The sequence below is a fragment of the Rhinopithecus bieti genome, unplaced genomic scaffold, assembly GCF_001698545.2.
Source record: "Rhinopithecus bieti isolate Rb0 unplaced genomic scaffold, ASM169854v2 scaffold_51440, whole genome shotgun sequence".
NCBI lineage: Eukaryota > Metazoa > Chordata > Mammalia > Primates > Cercopithecidae > Rhinopithecus > Rhinopithecus bieti.
The window spans coordinates 460,986-479,590 of NW_016820117.1; the positions used below are offsets into that span (position 1 = coordinate 460,986).

The 18,605-nt window shown below is 48.7% G+C and overlaps 2 protein-coding genes and 1 pseudogene across 7 annotated transcripts; 2 read left to right on the forward strand and 1 right to left on the reverse strand.

Annotated features, from left to right (window-relative positions):
• Positions 1–2,300: 2,300 nt before the first annotated feature.
• On the reverse strand, positions 2,301–14,627 carry NFKBIL1 (NFKB inhibitor like 1). 5 transcript variants are annotated; one of them, XM_017859552.1, is made up of 5 exons: positions 13,689–13,872; positions 13,006–13,282; positions 4,353–4,452; positions 3,281–3,502; positions 2,301–3,108 (listed from the first exon to the last, which is right to left on the reverse strand). In XM_017859552.1, exons 2-5 carry the CDS (start codon positions 13,153–13,155, stop codon positions 2,519–2,521), a joined length of 1,062 nt encoding a protein of 353 aa, XP_017715041.1. In that variant the 5' UTR covers positions 13,156–13,282; positions 13,689–13,872; the 3' UTR covers positions 2,301–2,518. The 5 variants fall into 5 exon arrangements, with proteins under 5 accessions (XP_017715041.1, XP_017715040.1, XP_017715042.1 ...); XM_017859551.1 differs by lacking the exons at positions 4,353–4,452; positions 13,689–13,872 and adding an exon at positions 14,474–14,627; XM_017859553.1 differs by lacking the exons at positions 4,353–4,452; positions 13,689–13,872 and adding an exon at positions 14,474–14,615 and having other exon boundaries at positions 3,326–3,502.
• On the forward strand, positions 4,745–7,728 carry LOC108520220 (ribonuclease UK114 pseudogene; annotated as a pseudogene). The gene is made up of 2 exons (XR_001882863.1): positions 4,745–4,787; positions 7,097–7,728. The product of XR_001882863.1 is annotated as a ribonuclease UK114 pseudogene (transcript).
• On the forward strand, positions 14,618–16,989 carry ATP6V1G2 (ATPase H+ transporting V1 subunit G2). The gene is made up of 3 exons (XM_017859559.1): positions 14,618–14,988; positions 15,255–15,355; positions 15,881–16,989. Exons 1-3 carry the CDS (start codon positions 14,907–14,909, stop codon positions 16,052–16,054), a joined length of 357 nt encoding a protein of 118 aa, XP_017715048.1. The 5' UTR covers positions 14,618–14,906; the 3' UTR covers positions 16,055–16,989.
• The last annotated feature ends 1,616 nt before the right edge of the window (positions 16,990–18,605 follow it).

The window sequence follows — 18,605 nt, forward strand, 5'->3', positions numbered from 1 at the left end:
AACATACTGCATTTTCTGACTTGTCAGGCTCTGCTCAAGACATGTTATTTGCCTATGGAAACTTTCCATCCACCTCCACCTAGCGAACCTGTTCATTAGAGCAAGTTCAATGCTGTCTCCTCAGAGGCTCCCTGGAGGCTTTCAGATGGACTTCATCCCCCCCTTTCTGTAAACATCTTAAACTTTACTCATCATGCCTTGAATCAGCTAATTAGGTATGGGTCTGCCTCCCCACTAGATTGTAAGCTTGAAGCAGGGTTTAAATTGATCTTTGGGCTACATAATGCTCAGCTGACCTACACAGAACAGCGTCCCTCCCAGTTCCTTTTCCTAACTTAACCCAAACCTGCCCCAACCTGAGTCCTCAAACTGACCCTCTCCAATCGCATTCTTCTTTTCTAGGCCTGTTCCTCCAATTGAATCCCAGTGCATCCTCCACTTAGACTCAACTCCTGGTGCCAGCTCTAGAGAGCAGAGATACACTTCCACCTACCCACTGCTTCATGGCAGGCACTGAGTCACCCCTTGGGAATCCCTGGCCCCCCTCCCTGCCCCCACCATGCTGGACAGGATGCCTGCTGCCTGCCCCAAGGGGTCAGAGGAAGCCAGGGCCTCTAGGGCTCAGTATTTTTATCAGCCTAGGAAACAAGAGACACAGAAGCGGAAACCATGTGGTCAGAGAAAGTGAACAGCCCTTATCTCAGGGGAACCCCCACCAAGGCTGGGGGCCAGACACCAGGTAGGGACATTGAAAAGACTGATCTGGTGGGCCCAGGTTTCAGGGCTTATTTTGCTTTGGTTTTATGTAACTCATGCAGAAGGGGAAATGATGTGCTTAAAAACCAGTAAGGGTGGAGGAGCAAATTTGGTCACCAGTTTTCTGCAATTTACCTCTCAACCCCCAGCTTAGGGATCATAACCCCAACTCCCCCCAAGGCCAAACCTGGGCTCTTTGCATGCCACTTCCGAAAAGCTCCAGCCTGTGAGAGGAACCGGACGCCAGGGTCACACACAGCTTGAAGTCTCTTCTCTGAATCACAGCAGCTTCCTCTCACAAGATCTTTCTCACCAGCCCTTCCCCCTCCTGCACCCTGAACATCTGCCTGGTCCTTCAGAGGCCTTGGGTCTCTTCCGAACTTCAGGCTGTCTTCTTCAAGGATCTTATGCTCACCCATGTTCCCATGTTCCCAGAGGTTTGCCCTCCCTGTCCTCTACTGACTTCCACTTCCACTCCTGGGATTCTCCTGTAGAGACCTGGGCTCATAAACCTGAAAACGAAGTTTCTGATTGATAAGATGCTCTGGTGTAACTATGCAGACAGTGCACTCACCAGCACATGCCTGTACTCTCCTTGCAGCCCTGTCCTTTCTTTTTGCCGAGTTCCCAGTTGCGTCCTGGGCAATGGTAGTGGGGTCTGGTCTGTCATTTCCTATCTTAGTTTCCACGGAGCCCCCCTCTCTTGTCCGTGGGAATCCCAGACTCTCCCTCTACCCCTCAGGACTTCAACTACTGATTCTTGGAAAAGGAAGGCCTTTTCCAAGAGGGAAGGCCATGCCTGGGCTGCCCAGAGATGAACTCAGGTTTAGGATGGGGCAGAAGCTGAATGGCAGAGATGAAGATGGGGTCCTGAAGGAAGAGAGATACAACTGACAAGCTAGAGGGCAGAGACGGATGGAGCCAGCGGCATGGCTGGCCTTGGGTGTGGAGCTCCAGTTGCCCAAGAACAGACAACCCAGGTTACATAATTTTGCTCTTTCCACCTCCTTCCTCTGCTCCTAATTTTAGCAACTGAAATTCCACTCCCCCACAGGGCTCTTCCTCCAGCCATTCTACTTGTATTCCCCATCCTCCCCCAGCCTCCTCATGGCCCCCCAGCCCCGGCTGCCCCCAATTCGTTCATTCAGTGACTCAGCAAAGGGAAAGCCCTGTGTTGGGGGAAGGGGGTGTTAAGTGGGGAGGAGGATGTGGTTCAGCTTGGGGAGCCAGGGAGGGGAGGGAAACTGGTTTTGTTCCCCTTTTTGCCTCTGTTCGCATCTATTTCTCCAGCCACAGACTGCAGGGTGGACAAGACTCCAGTGTAGGGAGCGGAGTGAGACTGCACGGCAAACTGGGCCTTCTTAGGGCTGAACTGCGGGGGCATGCAGAGGCTTCTTGCCTCCAGCTGAGAGCCCGCATTAGCGTGTGTGTGTGTGTGTTGCAGGTGTGTGGGAGCTGTGGGTTTCAGCAGGCGGGGCGGGAAAGGAGATGTCATGGGTGATGAAAACCACAGCAATGGAAAAAGACAGAGGAGACACTGGGAGTGAGATGTGGAACCAGGTCTTATTAGGAAACGGCAGAGTCAAAGAGCAGTGGTGGCGGCCCGCACTCCCCACCCCTACTTGTTACAAGTTTCGCTCCCACCCATATCCTCTGCTGAGCAGCACCTGGCTCTTCCTTGTGGTCCCCATCCTTTCCCTTACCCTTCCTTCTGCCTCATCCTGAGGCTGCAGCCCCGAAGTTTCTTGCTTCTTCCCTAGGGTCACTTGAGGGCCTCTGCATGGCGATTCAGGGCCTGAGAAAGGGCTGTCACCGCTCCCATCACACGGCCCAGCTCCCAGGTCTCAATCTGGCTTCGGAATCGCTGCAGGAAGCGGTCAGGGTGCCAGCGGACCTGCTGGACCCTCAAGTACCTCCTCAGAGCCCCCTGTTCCTCCAAAGGGGGGCCCCTGGCCACCAGGGCTGCAGCCATGGCCTCTGGGTCCCCTCCCCCAGGGCAGGGCCAGGGCACATCACCAAATCGCCAGAGGCTGCCCCTCCCCGCTCCTCTGGGGTGCTCTGCCCTGGGCCCAGCCCTGGCTGGCTTGGGTTCTCGGTCCCCTAGAGCCTCCTGTGCCCTCCTGGCTCGGCTCTCACGCAGTTCTTCCTCCTTGGCCCGGGCTCGCTCTCTGAAGAGCCGCTGCTCCTCCTCCTGCTGTCGCCAGCTCTGACTGGAGCCCTCAGCCCGTGGGGGTCGACAGGATCCCTCTGCTTCTCGCTGCTGCTGCTGGCACTTCTGGGCATGTTCCCGGGCCAGGCGATCTGACCAGGCTGAGAAGGACTCAGGTTCCTGGGTCTCATGGGAGGCATCACCTGTTTGGGAGGGTGGGATGGGGGTAGTTGGAGAGAGGCTGTGAGAAGGTGATGGACCCCAAGAGGCAGGGAAACACAGAGAAGGAGGCAGAGGAGCCTAGTGTGATGCATTCATGCAGATGGAAAGCGGCCAGCGGGGAAGGGCAGCTGTGGATAGCAGTGGACTTCTCACCTTCAAACCTCCCCATGACTTCCTGCCACTCGTCCTCCAGCTCACCCTGGAGCTTCTGCCTCCATTCCCGCTCCTTGGAGGCATCATCTTCTTCCTCCTCTTCAGCAGAATCCCAGGGGGGTCCCCAGCCCAAAATTTGGCCAGGGGTTTCCCCATCCTTATTCTTTATTCCCATAGCGGAGGGACAGCGGCTTAGCAGCGGGAGGAAGAAATCGGTGTAGGCTGTTGGTGGGAGAGCAGGAAGCAGACGTTAGCTGGGACTCCCGCGCCTCGGCAAAGCTGCCATCTTGAATCCTGCTGGTCACTCACTCCCTTGGTCTTAAAGCAATGGAAGGGTGGCCCACATGTATGCCTCCTGGGTATCAGGAAATAACCATCACTGATAAATAAAGACTGACCGTTTACCACATGCATGATAAGTGTGGTAGTTTAAAATATTCTTGGCTGGGCGCGGTGGCTCATGCCTGTTATCCCAGCACTTTGGGAGGCTGAGGTGGGCAGAGCACGAGGTCAGGATATCAAGACTATCCTGGCTAACACGGTGAATCCCATCTCTACTAAAAAATACAAAAAATTAGCCAGGTGTGGTGGTGGGCACCTGTAGTCCCAGCTACTCAGGAGGCTGAGGCAGGAGAATGGCGTGAATCTGGGAGGTGGAGCTTGCCGTGAGCCGAGAACACACCACTGCACTCCAGCCTGGAGGACAGAGCAAGACTCTGTCTCAAAAAAAAAAAAAAAAAAAAAAATTATCACTTGTGTCTCCACCAACTATTTCAGTGTCCCAGAAGTTCTACCATGCCAACTGACATTTTCTGACCTGCCTCCAGCCACCAAGGCAGTGCCAAAATTCTTTGACTATGCATTCCACTTTTCACTTAAAAATACTGTCACTATATAAATCCCTTATTTTCTCATTTGAAACCATATATATATGAGACTTGGAAAATATCTGAACGCCCTACTCTGGGCCATTAATAATACACAAATACGTAATACTTATCTTTTATTATCACTTATCAATAAACTGAGTAAAATAAATGTTTTCAGGGGAATTTCTCTCAGTCAGCCTTACCAGGGGATGCTGGGAGAGGGGTGGGGAGGTGAACCGGCAACAAGTATGAGCCACAGAATGTGGCCGCAGCAGAGCAAGTTCTTTCCAAATGACTGCTGACCTAGGGCAGGGGAAAAGGAGTGGAGTGTGACAGAGGGTCTCACCCATGGGCTGAGAGAAAACAGGAGAGGAACCGACGTTCCTGAGCTCCCCTTTTCTTCAGTCCCAACCTTGCTGTATCTGGCCCAAGGTTAGCTGAGTGCGTGCTGCTTCCTTCACTGCCAGCCCAGGCGCCCTGGCCAGGCCCACCTACTGTGGCCGCCAACCACCTCTTTCACTTGGGGGACAGAAGAAGGGGAGGGAGACAGCCTTCCTTCCTGTGGACCTACTTTCTTTCCCCGGGGTAAGAGGAAATGGACCAGCAGTCCTTAAATCTTTATTCGGTAGTGCTGGAAAGTACTGTTTACCTGGCAGAAAGCTGGAATAGGGGAAGGCAAGGCCAGGAAGGCAAGAAGACAGAACGGCCCAGCTGTGGCTGGTCAAGGCCCACCATCCCTACCCAAATCACATCAGGGTGAGGGGAGAGTGGGGGCACTTCTCCCTAGTGCTGCTGTGACCTGTCACAGACCCTCTCAACTTATCCCACCCAGGGAGTACCTGGTCCTGTCTTTCATTCGCATGTTCCCCACCTGAGCTCACTGCAGGTGTGAGTGTAGTGGGTGCTCAGGCTTGCATGGGAGGTTTACATTCATAGGTTTTAAGGAGTAGGGCCTCCAACTATAAAAACATAATATTAAACAGCCACTACAACTGAGGCATGTGTTTGAAAACAGCTGGCTACAAAACCGTAGAGAGGATCAGATCTGGCTGGGCATGGTGGCTCACACCTGTAATCCCAGCACTTTGGGAGGCTGAGTGGGGTGGATCACAAGGTCAGGAGTTCAAGATCAGCCTGGCCAAGATGGTGAAACCCCATCTTTACTAAAAAAAAAAAAAATATATATATATATATATATACACACACACACACACACACACACACACATATATATATATTAGCCACGCGTGCTGGCCAGTGCCTGTAATCCCAGCTACTCGGGAGGCTGAGGAGAGAATTGCTTGAACCTGGGAGGCGGAGGTTGCAGTGAGCTGAGATTGTGCCACTGCACTCCAGCCTGGGCGACAGGGTGAGACTCTGTCTCAAAAAAAAAAAAAAAAAAGCAGCAGAGAGGATCAGATCATAACTATCTAAAACAAGAGACCAAATCCTATGGTTGGGAAAAAAAAAAGGCCGGGTGTGGTGGCTCATGGCCTGTAATCCCAGCACTTTGGAGGCCAAGGCGGGTGGATCACCTGAGGTCAGGAATTCGAGACCAGCCTGGCTAACATGGTGAAACCCCGTCTCTACTAAAATTACAAAAATTAACCAGGCATGGTAGCACGTGCCTGTAATCCCAGCTATTTGGGAGGCTGAGTCAGGAGAATCACTTGAACCTGGAAGGCAGAGGTTGCAGTGAGCTGAGATTGTGCCATTGTACTCCAACCTGGGCAACAAAGGGAGACTCCGTCTAAAAAAAACAAAAAAAAAAGAAAGAAAAGAAAAAAAGAAAAAAAATAGACTGGCAAAAAATATGTAAAAATTCTAGCCTATGGGTGGTGGGGCTGTAGATGGCTTTCCCCCCCAATTTTATTTGACATTTTAATGTGAAAGGGATATAATTAAGTTGAAATTTTCTTTTTAAAGAAGGAAGAACAAATTCGATGACTATTAACAGCGTACTGTGATCCCTTCCAGTCCTGTCTTGGTGTACATAAAAGCATACATATGACACATATCTACAAATATTGCTTGGCAACTTGCTTCTTTAACATCTCATTTATATTTTTTCCACAGGAATATATACAGTCTACCTCATACTTTTTGATGACTGTATAGTGTTCCACTGTGTGTACAAAACAAATCTCCTTACCCCAATATCGATAGACTTTGTTTCCAAAAATGTTCAGCCTCATGAGTATCTTTGTTGACTCGTTACAGTCTTTCTGGGGGGGTAGATTTTCATAAGTGGAATTTCTGAGTCAAAGAACATGTGCAATTTTGCCAAACTGCTCTGAATAAGTTTGTGCCAGTATACAAGGGTGCCTGTGTCTTCCTTTACCAAAATTGAGTATCATCAACCCTTTTAATTTTGCCAGTTGGATAGATTAAAAAAAATTTTATTAATGATGTTTGTTTCTCTTTCCTGTCTTTTGGCTATCTGTATTTTTTTTTTGTGAATGAATTGCTCATATTCTTTATCTACTTTTTCTTTGGAAATTACACATATTGATATGAGGGTTTTGTACACTGTATATGTTATACATATTGCAAACATTTTCTTCTATCTGTCTTTAAAAAAACTTTTTCTTTTTGAGACAAGGTCTCGCCCTGTTGCCCAGGCTGCAGTGCAGTGGCATGGTCTTGCTCACTGGAAACTCTGCCCTACCTGGGCTCAAGCGATCCTCCCACCTCAGCGTCCTGAGTATCTGGGACTACAGGACTACAGCCACGTACCACCATGCCTGGCTAATTTTGTATTTTTTGTAGAGACCAGGTCTCACTGTGTTGTCCAGGCTGGTCTTGAACTCCTGGCTCAAGTGATCTGCCTAGATCTGGCTCAAGTGATCCGCACCCAGCCTAAAATTTTCATGTAGTTAAATCTGCATCAATATATTATTTTCTGACTTTTTATTTTATTTCACTCTTAGGAAGGCTCTATTTTAAGATTATAAAACGCTTCTCCTGAAGGGGCTGCAAGAGGGAAGACTTAGCCAGTCGTCCTTGATCAAAAGGGTGATCAGCACCGCGAAAGCTCCAGGGGCCATTGGACCCTACAGTCAAGCTGTGTTAGTCGACAGGACCATTTACATTTCAGGACAGATAGGCATGGACACTTCAAGTGGACAACTTGTGTCAGGAGGGGCAGCAGAAGAAGCTAAACAAGCTCTTAACAACATGGGTGAAATTCTGAAAGCTGCAGGCTGTGACTTCACTAATGTGGTGAAAACAACTGTTCTTCTGGCTGACATAAATGACTTCAATACTGTCAATGAAATCTACAAACAGTATTTCAAGAGTAATTTTCCTGCTAGAGCTGCTTACCAAGTTGCTGCTTTGCCCAAAGGTAGTCGAATTGAAATTGAAGCAGTAGCTGTCCAAGGACCGCTGACAACAGCATCACTATAAGTGGGCCAGTGCTTTGTAGTCTGGACTTGTTAACATTTTAATTTTTACAATTTTACAATGTAACATCTTAATTAACCTTTTAATTTTCACAATTGATGACAGTGTGAGCTTGATGAAAATATCTGAAGTTATTATGGAAATACCATATAATAGGGAGAGTTGAACNCTCTGCATTTTCTTCTACTACTTTAAATGTACACTTATTTTATTTTAGAAATTAAAAAACTCGGCCGGGCGCAGTGGCTCACACCTGTAATCCCAGCACTTTGGGAGCCCGAGGTGGGTGGATCATGAGGTCAGGAGTTCAAGACCAGTCTGGCCAAGATGGTGAAACCCTGTCTCTACTAAAAATACAAAAATTAGCCTGACGTGGTGGTGGATGCCTGTAATCCCAGCTACTCGGGAGGCTGAGGCAGGAGAATCACTTGAACCCGGGAGGTGGAGGTTGTAGCAAGCTGAGATTGTGCCACTGCACTCCAGCCTGGTGACACAGCAAGACTCTGTCTTGGAAAAAAAAAAATAGTTCACCTTTCTCCAGTATTAAAATGCCCCTTCAGGCCGGGCGCGGTGGCTCATGCCTGTAATCCCAGCACTCCAGTCTGGGCAACAGAATGAGACTCCATCCCCCCACCCCCCCCTAAAAAAAAAGAAATGCCCCCTTTATAGCTATTTACCAGATCAACCGCTCCCAATGCTCTTTAATACACTGGAGTTTCATACTAAGAAAAATAAACATAAAAAACATTTTGGCCAGGCGCGGTCGCTCATGCCTGTAGTCCCAACACTTTGGGAGGCTGAGGCGGGTAGATCACAAGGTCAAGAGATCAAGACCATCCTGGCTAACACGGTGAAACCCCATGTCTGCTAAAAATACAAAAATTAGCTGGGCGTGGTGGCGGGTCCCAGCTACTTGGGAGGCTGAGGCAGGAGAATCTCTTGAACCTGGGAGGTGGAGGTTGCAGTGAGCCGAGACTGTGCCACTGCACTCCAGTCTGGGCAACAGAGTGAGACTCTTTTTCAAACAAAACAAAACAAAAAACAAAACAAAACAAAATCCTTCTGTGGGATGAGCATGGTGGCTCACACCTATAATCCCAACATTATGGTGAGCTGAGGTGGGCAGATCGCTTGAGGTCAGGAGTTTGAGACCAGCCTGGCCAACATGTTGAAACTCCATCTTGGCCGGGTGTGGTGGCTCACGCCTGTAATCCCAGAACTTTGGGAGGCTGAGGCAGGCAGATCACGAGGTCAGGAGATTGAGACCATCCTGGCTAACATGGTGAAAACCCGTCTCTACTAAAAAATACAAAAAATTAGCTGGGTGTGGTGGCGGGCGCCTGTAGTCCCAGCTACTTGGGAGGCTGAGGCAGGAGAATGGCGTGAACCTGGGAGGCGGAGCTTGCAGTGAGCTGATATCGCGCCGCCACTGCACTCCAGCCTGGGCAACAGAGCGAGACTTTGTCTCGAGAAAAAAAAAAGAAACCCCTTCTCTACTAAAAATACAAAAATTAGGTCGGGCATGGTGGCTCACACCTGTAATCCCAGCACTTTGGGAGGCCGAGGTAGGTGGATCACCTGAGGTCAGGAGTTCGAGACCAGTCTGGCCAACATGTTGAAACCTCATCTCTATTAAAAATACAAAAATGAGCCAGGCGTGGTGGCAGGCTCCTGTAGTCCTGGCTACTCAGGAGGCTAAGGAAGGAGAATCACTTGAACCCGGGAGGTGGAGGTTGCAGTGAGTCAAGATACTGCCACTACACTCCAGCCTGGGGGACAGAGGGAGACTCTGTCTCAAAAATAAATAAATAAAATAAAAAAATTAATAAATAAAAATAAAAAATTAGCTGGGCATGGTGGTGAGTGCCTGTAATCTCAGCTACTTGGGAGGCTGAGGCAGGAGAATTGCTTGAACCCAGGAAGCAGAGGTTGTAGTGAGCCGAGATCATGCCACTGCACTCCAGCCTGGGTGACAGAGCAAGACTCTATCTCAAAAAAAAAGGAAGCTGGAAGCCGAATGAGATGGGTCTTTCAACCAAGGAGTTAGAAGGCCATCTGGTGGCAGGGCTGGCAGGGTACCAGGAGTAAATAAGGCCAGAGAAGCCACCAGGGTTTGGGAGTGAAGGCACTGAGCTTGGGTCCCCCTCTGGAAGACAATGACCCGAGAGATGTGAGATTTCAGACAAGTTCCCGAACCTTCTGGGCCCTGCTTTCCTCATCTGTAAATGGGATATCAGTCTTACCAGCTTCTTAAAATTCAATACAATAGAGGTGGGCATGGTGGCTCATGCCTCTAGTCCCAGCACTTTGGGAAGCTGAGGTGGGCAGACTGCTTGAACTCAGGAGTTGGAGAACAGCCTGAATGACATAGCAAAACAGTCTCTACCAAAAATACAAAAAATTAGCTGGGCATGGTGGTGTGTGCTTGTAGTTCCAGCTACTAGGGAGGCTGAGGTGTGAGGACTGCTTGAGCCCATGAGGTAGAGGCTGCAGTGAGCCAAGATTGCACCACTGCACTCCAGCCTGGGAGACAGAATGAGACCCCGCCTCAAAACAAACAAACAAACAAACAATAAAGGAAATCCCTACCATACTATCAGGGGCATTTTGGCTGAGTGCGGTGGCTCACGCCTGTAATTGCAGCACTTTGGGAGGCTGAGGCTGGCGGGTCACCTGAGGTTGGGAGTTTGAGACCAGACTGACCAACACAGAGAAACCCTATCTCTGCTAAAAATACAAAATTAGCTGGGCGTGATGGCACATGCCTGTAATCCCAGCTACTCGGGAGGCTGAGGCAGGAGAATCTCTTGAACCCAGGAAGCAGAGGTTGTGGTGGGCCGAAATTACACCATTGCACTCTAGCCTGGGCAACAAGAACGAAACTCCGTCTCAAAACAAAACAAAACAAAACTCCCATTTTTGTGAGGCAAATTGGGCTCACAGAGGTAAGCTGCATGTCTCTGTCGATGGCAGAGCTGGGGTCTGGATGCAGGTCTGCCTCGGGGTAATCTGCTCTTTTGCCTTCCAGGGTCCTGCCTCTTACAATATGAGCTGTCAAGTTAGATGCCTGCACTTGGTAAACCTACTCTATTTTAAGTAAAAACAACAACAAGAAACAAATCTGAATATGTTAGCCTATCTCGTGTATGTTAAAGGACATTTTAAATAGGGGGGTTTTGACCATTTGGGGAGGTTTTGTGGGAGGGGCCTTCGGTCTATACTTGAGCTGGGGGATGTTAGGGTTGTTCATCAGATCTAGAGGTTTTCCTCTAATGTTCTTACTCCAGAAGGAAATCTCTAGATGGGGAAAGAAGGTTTCACCTTTTATTCTAGTAAGCGGGGCTCTACCTATAAAGAGCTGCTTCCACCACTATTTTTTTCTTTTTTTTTTTGAGACAGAGTCTCACTCTGTCACCCAAGCTGGAATGCAGTCGTGTGATCTCGGCTCACCACAACTCTGCCTCCCAGGTTCAAGTAATTCTCCTGCCTCAGCCTCCCAAGTAGCTGAGACTACAGGTGTGCGCCACCATGCCTGGCTAATTTTTGTATTTTTAGTATAGACAGGCGTTTCACTACGTTGGCCAGGCTGGTCTCGAACTCCGACCTCGTGATCTGCTTTCCTCGACCTCCCAAAGTGCTGGGATTACAGGCGTGAGCCACTGCGCCCAGCCTCCACCACTATTACAATATCACCAGGTTCCCCATCTGAATCCTTCAAGTGCCAAAAGTTTTGCAGAATTCAAATGATTTTGGGACTTGATAGGGCTGACCTAAAAGTATACTCACTGTATATTAGGTAGCCCAGGAGGGCCTGGGTAGCCCCAAGAACCAAACACATGAGTGTTTCTGCAGGGAAATGTATGAATATTGACATCAGTAGGATAAGAATAAATCATAGATAAGTCTTACTTTAGTTCAGATTAGTTTTCTGTCACCAAATGAATTTTGGTGGCAGCCTGATGAAAAATGTTCGGTTCTCAGTGTTTTTGAGTTTAGAATTGTGGGTAAGGGAGTATGGACCTGCTGATAATAAAAACAGGAACAAGGCTAGGCGTGGTGGCTCACGCCTGTAATCCCAGCACTTTGAGAGGCTGAGGTTGGTGGATCACCTGAGGTCAGGCGATCGAGACCGGCCTGTCCAATGTGGCGAAAACCCATCTCTACTAAAAACATAAAAATTAGCCGGACGTGGTGGCACACGCCTGTAATCCCAGCTACTTGGAAGGTTGAGGCATGAGAATCACTTGAACCCGGGAGGTAGAGACTGCAGTGAGCCAGGATCGCACCATTGCATTCTAGCCTGGGCAAGACAGAAACTCCATAAAAACAAACAAACAAAAAAACCAGGAACAACAATCGCCAGCATCTACCAAGTGCTTACTGTGTGTGCCAGGTACTCTAATTATGTACTATGTCAGTTGATTCTCAAAACATATATAGCACGACATGGGTACTTTGAACATGGGCACAATCAAGGTACAATGCTATAATGTCTAACACAGGATAATGTAGCTGTTAAAAGCATGGACACTCTATCTAGTCCATCTGGGTTATAATCTCTGCTCTACCAGTGAATAACTGTAACTTTGGCAAATGACTTATCTATGCCCTGTTTCCTTAGCTGGGAAATGGGGGATAATATCAGTACTCACCTCCTAAGATTGTTGTGAGGATTAAATGTGTTACTTTATGAGAAATGCCTGGCACATACAAAGGTTGTTATTATTTTAATATTTACACATCGGCAAACTAAGCCTCAAGTAACCTGTCCAAGAATACATAGCTATGAAGTGTGGAGCTGAGATTTGGCGCTGGGGTTTGAATCCAGGCAGTCTAACTCCAGAACCTACCTTCTATGCTACTTTTTGGCTACAAGCAAACAATCCGTCAAGAAACAAAGTAGCAGCCGGGCATGGTGGCTCCCACCTGTAATCCCAGCACTTTGGGAGGCCGAGGCGGGCGGATCACAAGGTCAGGAGATCGGGACCATCCCGGCTAACACGGTGAAAACCCGTCTCTACTAAAAATACAAAAAATTAGCCGGGTGTGGCGGCGGGTGCCTGTAGTCCCAGCTACTTGGGAGGCTGAGGCAGGAGAATGGCATGAACCTGGGAGGCGGAGCTTGCAGTGAGCCGAGACTGTGCCACTGCACTCCAGCCTGGGCGACAGAGCGAGACTCCGTCTCAAAAAAAAAAAAAAAGAAACAAAGTAGCTACTAATCTAAACAGATGTGAAATTTGAAGACCAGTTGCTGTTTGGGGAATGTTGGGTTCTTCAGACAATGGTAGCTCAGGAATGTAAAGGCACAAATGACAGCCACATGCCAACTTGGTTAACTCCTTCCCTAGGTCATGATGACCAAATAAGTAGCTTAATTCTCAACTATTGGTTGGCTTTCATTTCAGGTCTGGTCAGTTGCTTATGACCTTGTTCCCCACTGAGCAGACTCACCATCTGGGCCTTGGCGGGCAGCAGCATGCAGTGCCGTGTCCCCATGGCGGTCCTGGTGGGCAGGGTCAGCCCCGAGCCGAAGCAGCAGGCACAGGGCAGGGGCATCGTGGCGGGCACAGGCCCGGTGCAGTGGTGGGGGCTGCCCAGCATCTACATCGAGGCCTGGGTGTCGCTGGAGGAGGGCCTGGGCCCGGACCAGCCGTCCTGCAGACAAGTAACGACGGAAGCGACGTTCTCGGCGTTGGCGGCGGGAAGTGGAGGCCATGGAACTCTTGGCCTGAGGAAGGAAAAAAGCAGCAGTCAGGACTTCGGCCTTGGCTGGTCCTTCTCTCTCCATCTCTGACATCCCCTGTTGTTTCTCCCTTTGGTTCCGTTTTTTTCTAATATCTTCAGCAAGAGATGAGGCCTATCCTAACCCTGATCTTTTATCAGATGATAGATTCGAAAAAAAAAATTTTTTTGAGGGGGTGATAAATCAGAGATTTAATTTTTTTAATGTAAAATTCGAGAAAAGGGTAAATAATTGGTTTAAGGCTCAGGAGCCCAGTTAAATTTTAATTTTAACAAAGAACTTTAAAAAAACCCAACAGGGCCGGATGGGGAAAATTTTATCAGCATAAATCTGAGTTTTAAAAAGTCACAGATAATCTCCAATAATGATCTAGAAATTGAATATCATGTACCCGGCAGACAGATGTGGAGGCTTCTTCCTCTGGAACCTGGGGGGAGGGGTTACTCATCAGACCTGCCCCCGCCCCCCCAAGTACCCCCAGAGCTGTAGGCCCAAGGCCTGTGTTTAAGAAGCTCGGAGACGGGAGGCGGGAAGGGCGGAGACACTCCAGGCTGGAGGAAATGGCGCAAGCAGAGTCGCAGGTGGAGGGCGGAAGTGAACTGTGAGGGGCGTTACCGGATGTCGTTCCGCCCCGACAGAGTGGTTCTTGGCCACATCTCCCGGGGGAAACTAGGGAACTTAAGTTAAAGGGTCCGTCTGAAACCAGAAGACTGGACTAGAGGCGAGGAAAAGGGGGAGAGGGGAGGGGAGGGGAGGAGAGGAGAGAGAGAAAAGAGAGTTATTTGGAGGTTTTTTCCCGCCTCCTCTAACTTGGCAGAGAGAGGAGATGGTTCAGTGATGGACGAAAAGATGAGGAGAGAGAGAAAACGGGAGATAAAGATAGGATAAAAATCACATTAAACATGGAAAACCAAAACAAAAACCACAGTGGGCCAATTACAGGGACAGATCAAAAAAGAGAAAAAATACACACAAAAGACAGAAGAAGACTATCGTAGGATAGGGCAAGTGAGATGCAGAAATTTGTACTTGAGAAATATGTCGAAAAAGCGAGATGTTAACAACGGGAGGCGGGGAGGGGGCGGGGTGGTGGAGAGCGAGAGAAAGGGAGAGTTAGTTTAGAATTAAGCCCAGAATGCTCTTTTCCCAACACAGGTTGCATGATGACATCCTTACCTTTTCAACCCATTCACAACCCTTTATGCTTCCTCTGATACCACCAATCAAGTTCTCCTCCCACCAATCAAGTTCTCCTTCTCCCACCCCAGTACTCCCCGTCTCCGCCCCTGCCTCATCCCTAGACCTTTCCTACTGGAATGACTAACCTGTTATAAGCCCACAGCTTTGGGCCTGGTCTCTGCTGCTCCCAGGTGGCCCCTTTGGGTACTGCCTGAGCAAGAAGTGCTAGAGAGCAGGACTAGTCATCAATAGGAGGATGAGATTGGGGGAGACACCCGGTGCAGTAGGCTGAGTGAGCAGGGGAGCACTAAGACCCAGGGGTAGTGGAGGACCGTAGCAACGAGCTGGAGGAGGTGAAGTGAGCGGTGGGGGGTGGGAGCCATCTGGTACCTTGACAGCATTCAAAACAGCATTGACCATAACAACAGAAATGGCCAGTCAGTCCCAGGGTATCCAGCAGCTTCTGCAAGCTGAGAAGCGGGCAGCTGAGAAAGTGGCAGATGCCAGAAAGAGTGAGTCTCCTCTTTCCTCCCTTAGGAGTCTGGAAAGAAAATTGAGGGTGGGGGACGCAAACATTTTGGGAAAACCCAAGGCTGGTAGGAAGACAGCTAGGGTCTGGAGGCTGGTTAGGAGGGAAGAAATGGATGGATATTAGAATCTGGCCCCTGGTTGGCTGAGAGAAGGCTGTGTAACTTTCTGGAAGGGACTGACCCCTGCTATTACATTGTGTGTGTGTGTGTGGGCCCACCCCACCCACTGTCCTTTCTTCTGCCTCCAGGGAAGGCCCGGCGACTGAAGCAGGCAAAGGAGGAGGCACAGATGGAGGTGGAGCAATACCGCAGAGAGCGAGAGCAGGAATTCCAGAGCAAGCAGCAGGCGGTGAGTTGAGGCAGAGTTGAGATGAGACCCCCGGTGCAAGCTGGTGGGTACATCTTGTGAGGTGTGTAAGGGTGACTCAACAAGAAAATATGGTGGCAGAGGGCTGAGGCTGAGGGGACCCTGGCAGGGACCACAACATTGGTGAAACTTTGTGATGATATGTAAGAGAGTCTGGGATTTTTGAAGACCACATAGAACTTATGGGTGGAATGTCACAGTCTGTGTAAAGTATAACATCTATGTGGAGTATGATTAACATTTGTAGTGGAGGGTAGAGTTTTATGGTCATGGACGGTAAGGTGGTGGGGATATTACAGTCTGTTTTAGGATGAAGTTGCATGTTAGGTCTAAGGGGAAAGGGTTGATCTCTTTGGTGTTGGGATATTTCTGTGGGATGGGGGTGGTTTCTGAGAGGGCCTTTCTTCTAGGCTTTGTTTCAGGATCTTTCCCCTCATATGCCTGGACCCTTGTCTCTCTGTTTCTGCTTTTCCCTTTCTCTCTTCCACCCCTCTCCCTACCCCCCAGGCCATGGGTTCCCAGGGGAACCTGTCCGCTGAGGTGGAGCAGGCTACAAGGCGCCAGGTGCAGGGCATGCAGAGCTCCCAGCAGAGAAACCGAGAGCGTGTCCTGGCCCAGCTTCTTGGCATGGTCTGCGACGTCAGGCCCCAAGTCCACCCCAACTACCGGATTTCTGCCTAGGGCCTGACTCCTTCTGCCAGTTCCCTCCCTCAAAGAAATCCTCCAGTCAAAATCACCTCCCACCATAATCCCTGTCTTCTTTCCATCCCCTAGAAATCCTGGGAGGCAGGATCCAATAATTTTCCTGTGACACTTATAAATATCCTGCTCACATCTGAATCTCCTTGTTGTTCTTTAACCCTCACTGGGACTTTGTAAACTCCCAAGTCATTCTCACCTAAACCCTCTGTGAAATCTGTAATATGGGGAAGTAGGAATGTGGAAAACATCCTGGCTTCAGCATCTGGCAGATGTGGGTCCCTCCCTTGACCCTGTCGCTTGCTGGCTGTGAAACCAGGACAAGCTACTTAACTTGGTAGCCTCGATGTCCTCCTCTGTGAAACTGGGATGATAATAATGCCTACCTTGTGAGGGTTGCTTCAGTGATTTGGAATCATTCTGTAAAGTCTAGCACAGTTCCTCCCATGTAGTAGCAGTGATTCAATAATTAGCAACCCTGTGATACTATTACCATCACCTGCTCACTGGCCAAAACCTACACAGCTGTTTCCTCACTTCCATCAGTGGCTCTCTAATTCCACTTGTTCATTCTGTGACCCTAGTTATTTTCTGAATAATTGGTTCTTCTCTTTTCCCAGAGACCTTCTGATCTCCAAAAAGAGGAGATGACTACATTTAGCCCCTCTCTTACAATTCCAGGTAGATAACTGCATTTTGTAGGCTCTCTTTGTTTTTCTTATGCTGATCTTTCTCTTTATTGGATTTTCCTCCTTTCCTATTTCCCCAGAGACTTATCAGATGCTCATTGTTTTCCAAGATCTAAAATGATACTGTGTTCCCTCATATGCATGCCCTTCCTTTCTACATCCTTGACACCTTACCTTCCCATTGTAACAATTAAAAAAGTATCAATAAAATAATTATTGGCAAATAAATTGGTGAGTTGAAGCAGCCTCCTTTTGCCTCATCAGTTCTCATTTTCAGCCACTTTTTTTTGAGATGGAGTTTTGCTCTTGTTGCCCAGGCTGGAATACAATGGCGCGATCTCGGCTCACTGCAACCTCTGCCCCCGGGTTCAAGCAATTCTCCTGTCTCAGCCTCCCAAGCAGCTGGAATTACGGGTGTGTGCCACCACACCCGGCTTTTTTTTGTATTTTTAGTAGAGATGGGGTTTCACCATGTTGGTCAGGCTGGTCTCAAACTTCTGACCTCAAGTGACCCACCTGCCTCGGCCTCCCAAAGTGCTGGGATTAGAAGTGTGAGCCACTGGCCCGGCCTTCAGTCACTTGTTTTTTGTTTACATATTCCCTAAACAGCCCAAATGGCTATCCTTTGAAACATGTTGGGGAAACAAGAACAAGTAGTACTTTATTATTTCTCTAAAGTGAGAAACATGGTTCCTCATTTGGGAATCTGAGGACTATAGATGGCAACTATAGAGAAAAGCTGGAATGTAGGAGCAAGTGCTCTTTGCCCCTTTACTTTGCATTTTCTTCATAGCACTTACTGCTACTGGTTTTTTGAGACAAGGTCCCACTGTGTTGCCCAGGCTGGAGTTCCAGCTCATTGCAGTGCTGACCTCCTGGACTCAAATGATCCTCCCACTTCAGCCTCCTGAGTAGCTGGGATTACGGGTGAGTGCCACTATGCCTGGCTAATTTTAAAATTTTTTTGTAGAGATTCACTGTTGCCCAGGCTGGTCTCAAACTCCTGGGCTCAAGCAATCCTTCGGCCTCGGCTTCCTCAAGGGTTAGGTTACAGGCCTGAGCCACTGGACCCCGAACACTTATCGATACTTGACATTATATTTGTCTTTATGTGTTTTCTTCCCTGTAATGTAAACACTGTGAGAACAGGGCTGTTGACTGCTGTGTCCCCAGAACCTAGGACAGCATGTGGCACAAGGGAGGCAGTTGATACTTTTGCATAAATTGAATGATACTTGGGAAAATACCTTCTATGACACTATTCTTGAATTAGTTACTTCATTTTGTCACTGAAGACAAGTTTGCTTCACCAAGAATTTGAACCAATAAGGTAACCTGTAGTGTATTTACTAACCAGATTCTTTGAGCAGGGAGGCAGAATACAATAGAGAATTAGAGATGTTTGCATCCTGGCTGTAACCTCACCAGCTGTACTGCTTGGGATATGTTGCTTTGCTTCTGTCAATAAGATGACAAGAACGGTACCTACTCCTTAGTATTAAATGATTAAGTGTGCTAACAGGGAGGGGGTCAAACGTTTGTTGTTTTATTACACAGCAGGACATCAGGTCTTACTTTTGTAGCTCCCCATCTCAAAGACAGGGATGGCAAATGTTTCATTCAGGAAAAAAAATCCAGGTTGAACAATGGGGCTGTTGGGGCGGGGCCAAGAACATTCTGCTCGAATTAACAGTATTAATGGGCCGGGTGAGGTGGCTCACGCCTGTAATCCCAGCACTTTGGGAGGCCGAGGCGGGTGGATCACCTGAGGTCATACATGGGTGAAAACCCGTCTCTACTAAAAAAACAAAAATTTGCTGGGCGTGGTAGCGGGCGCCTGTAAT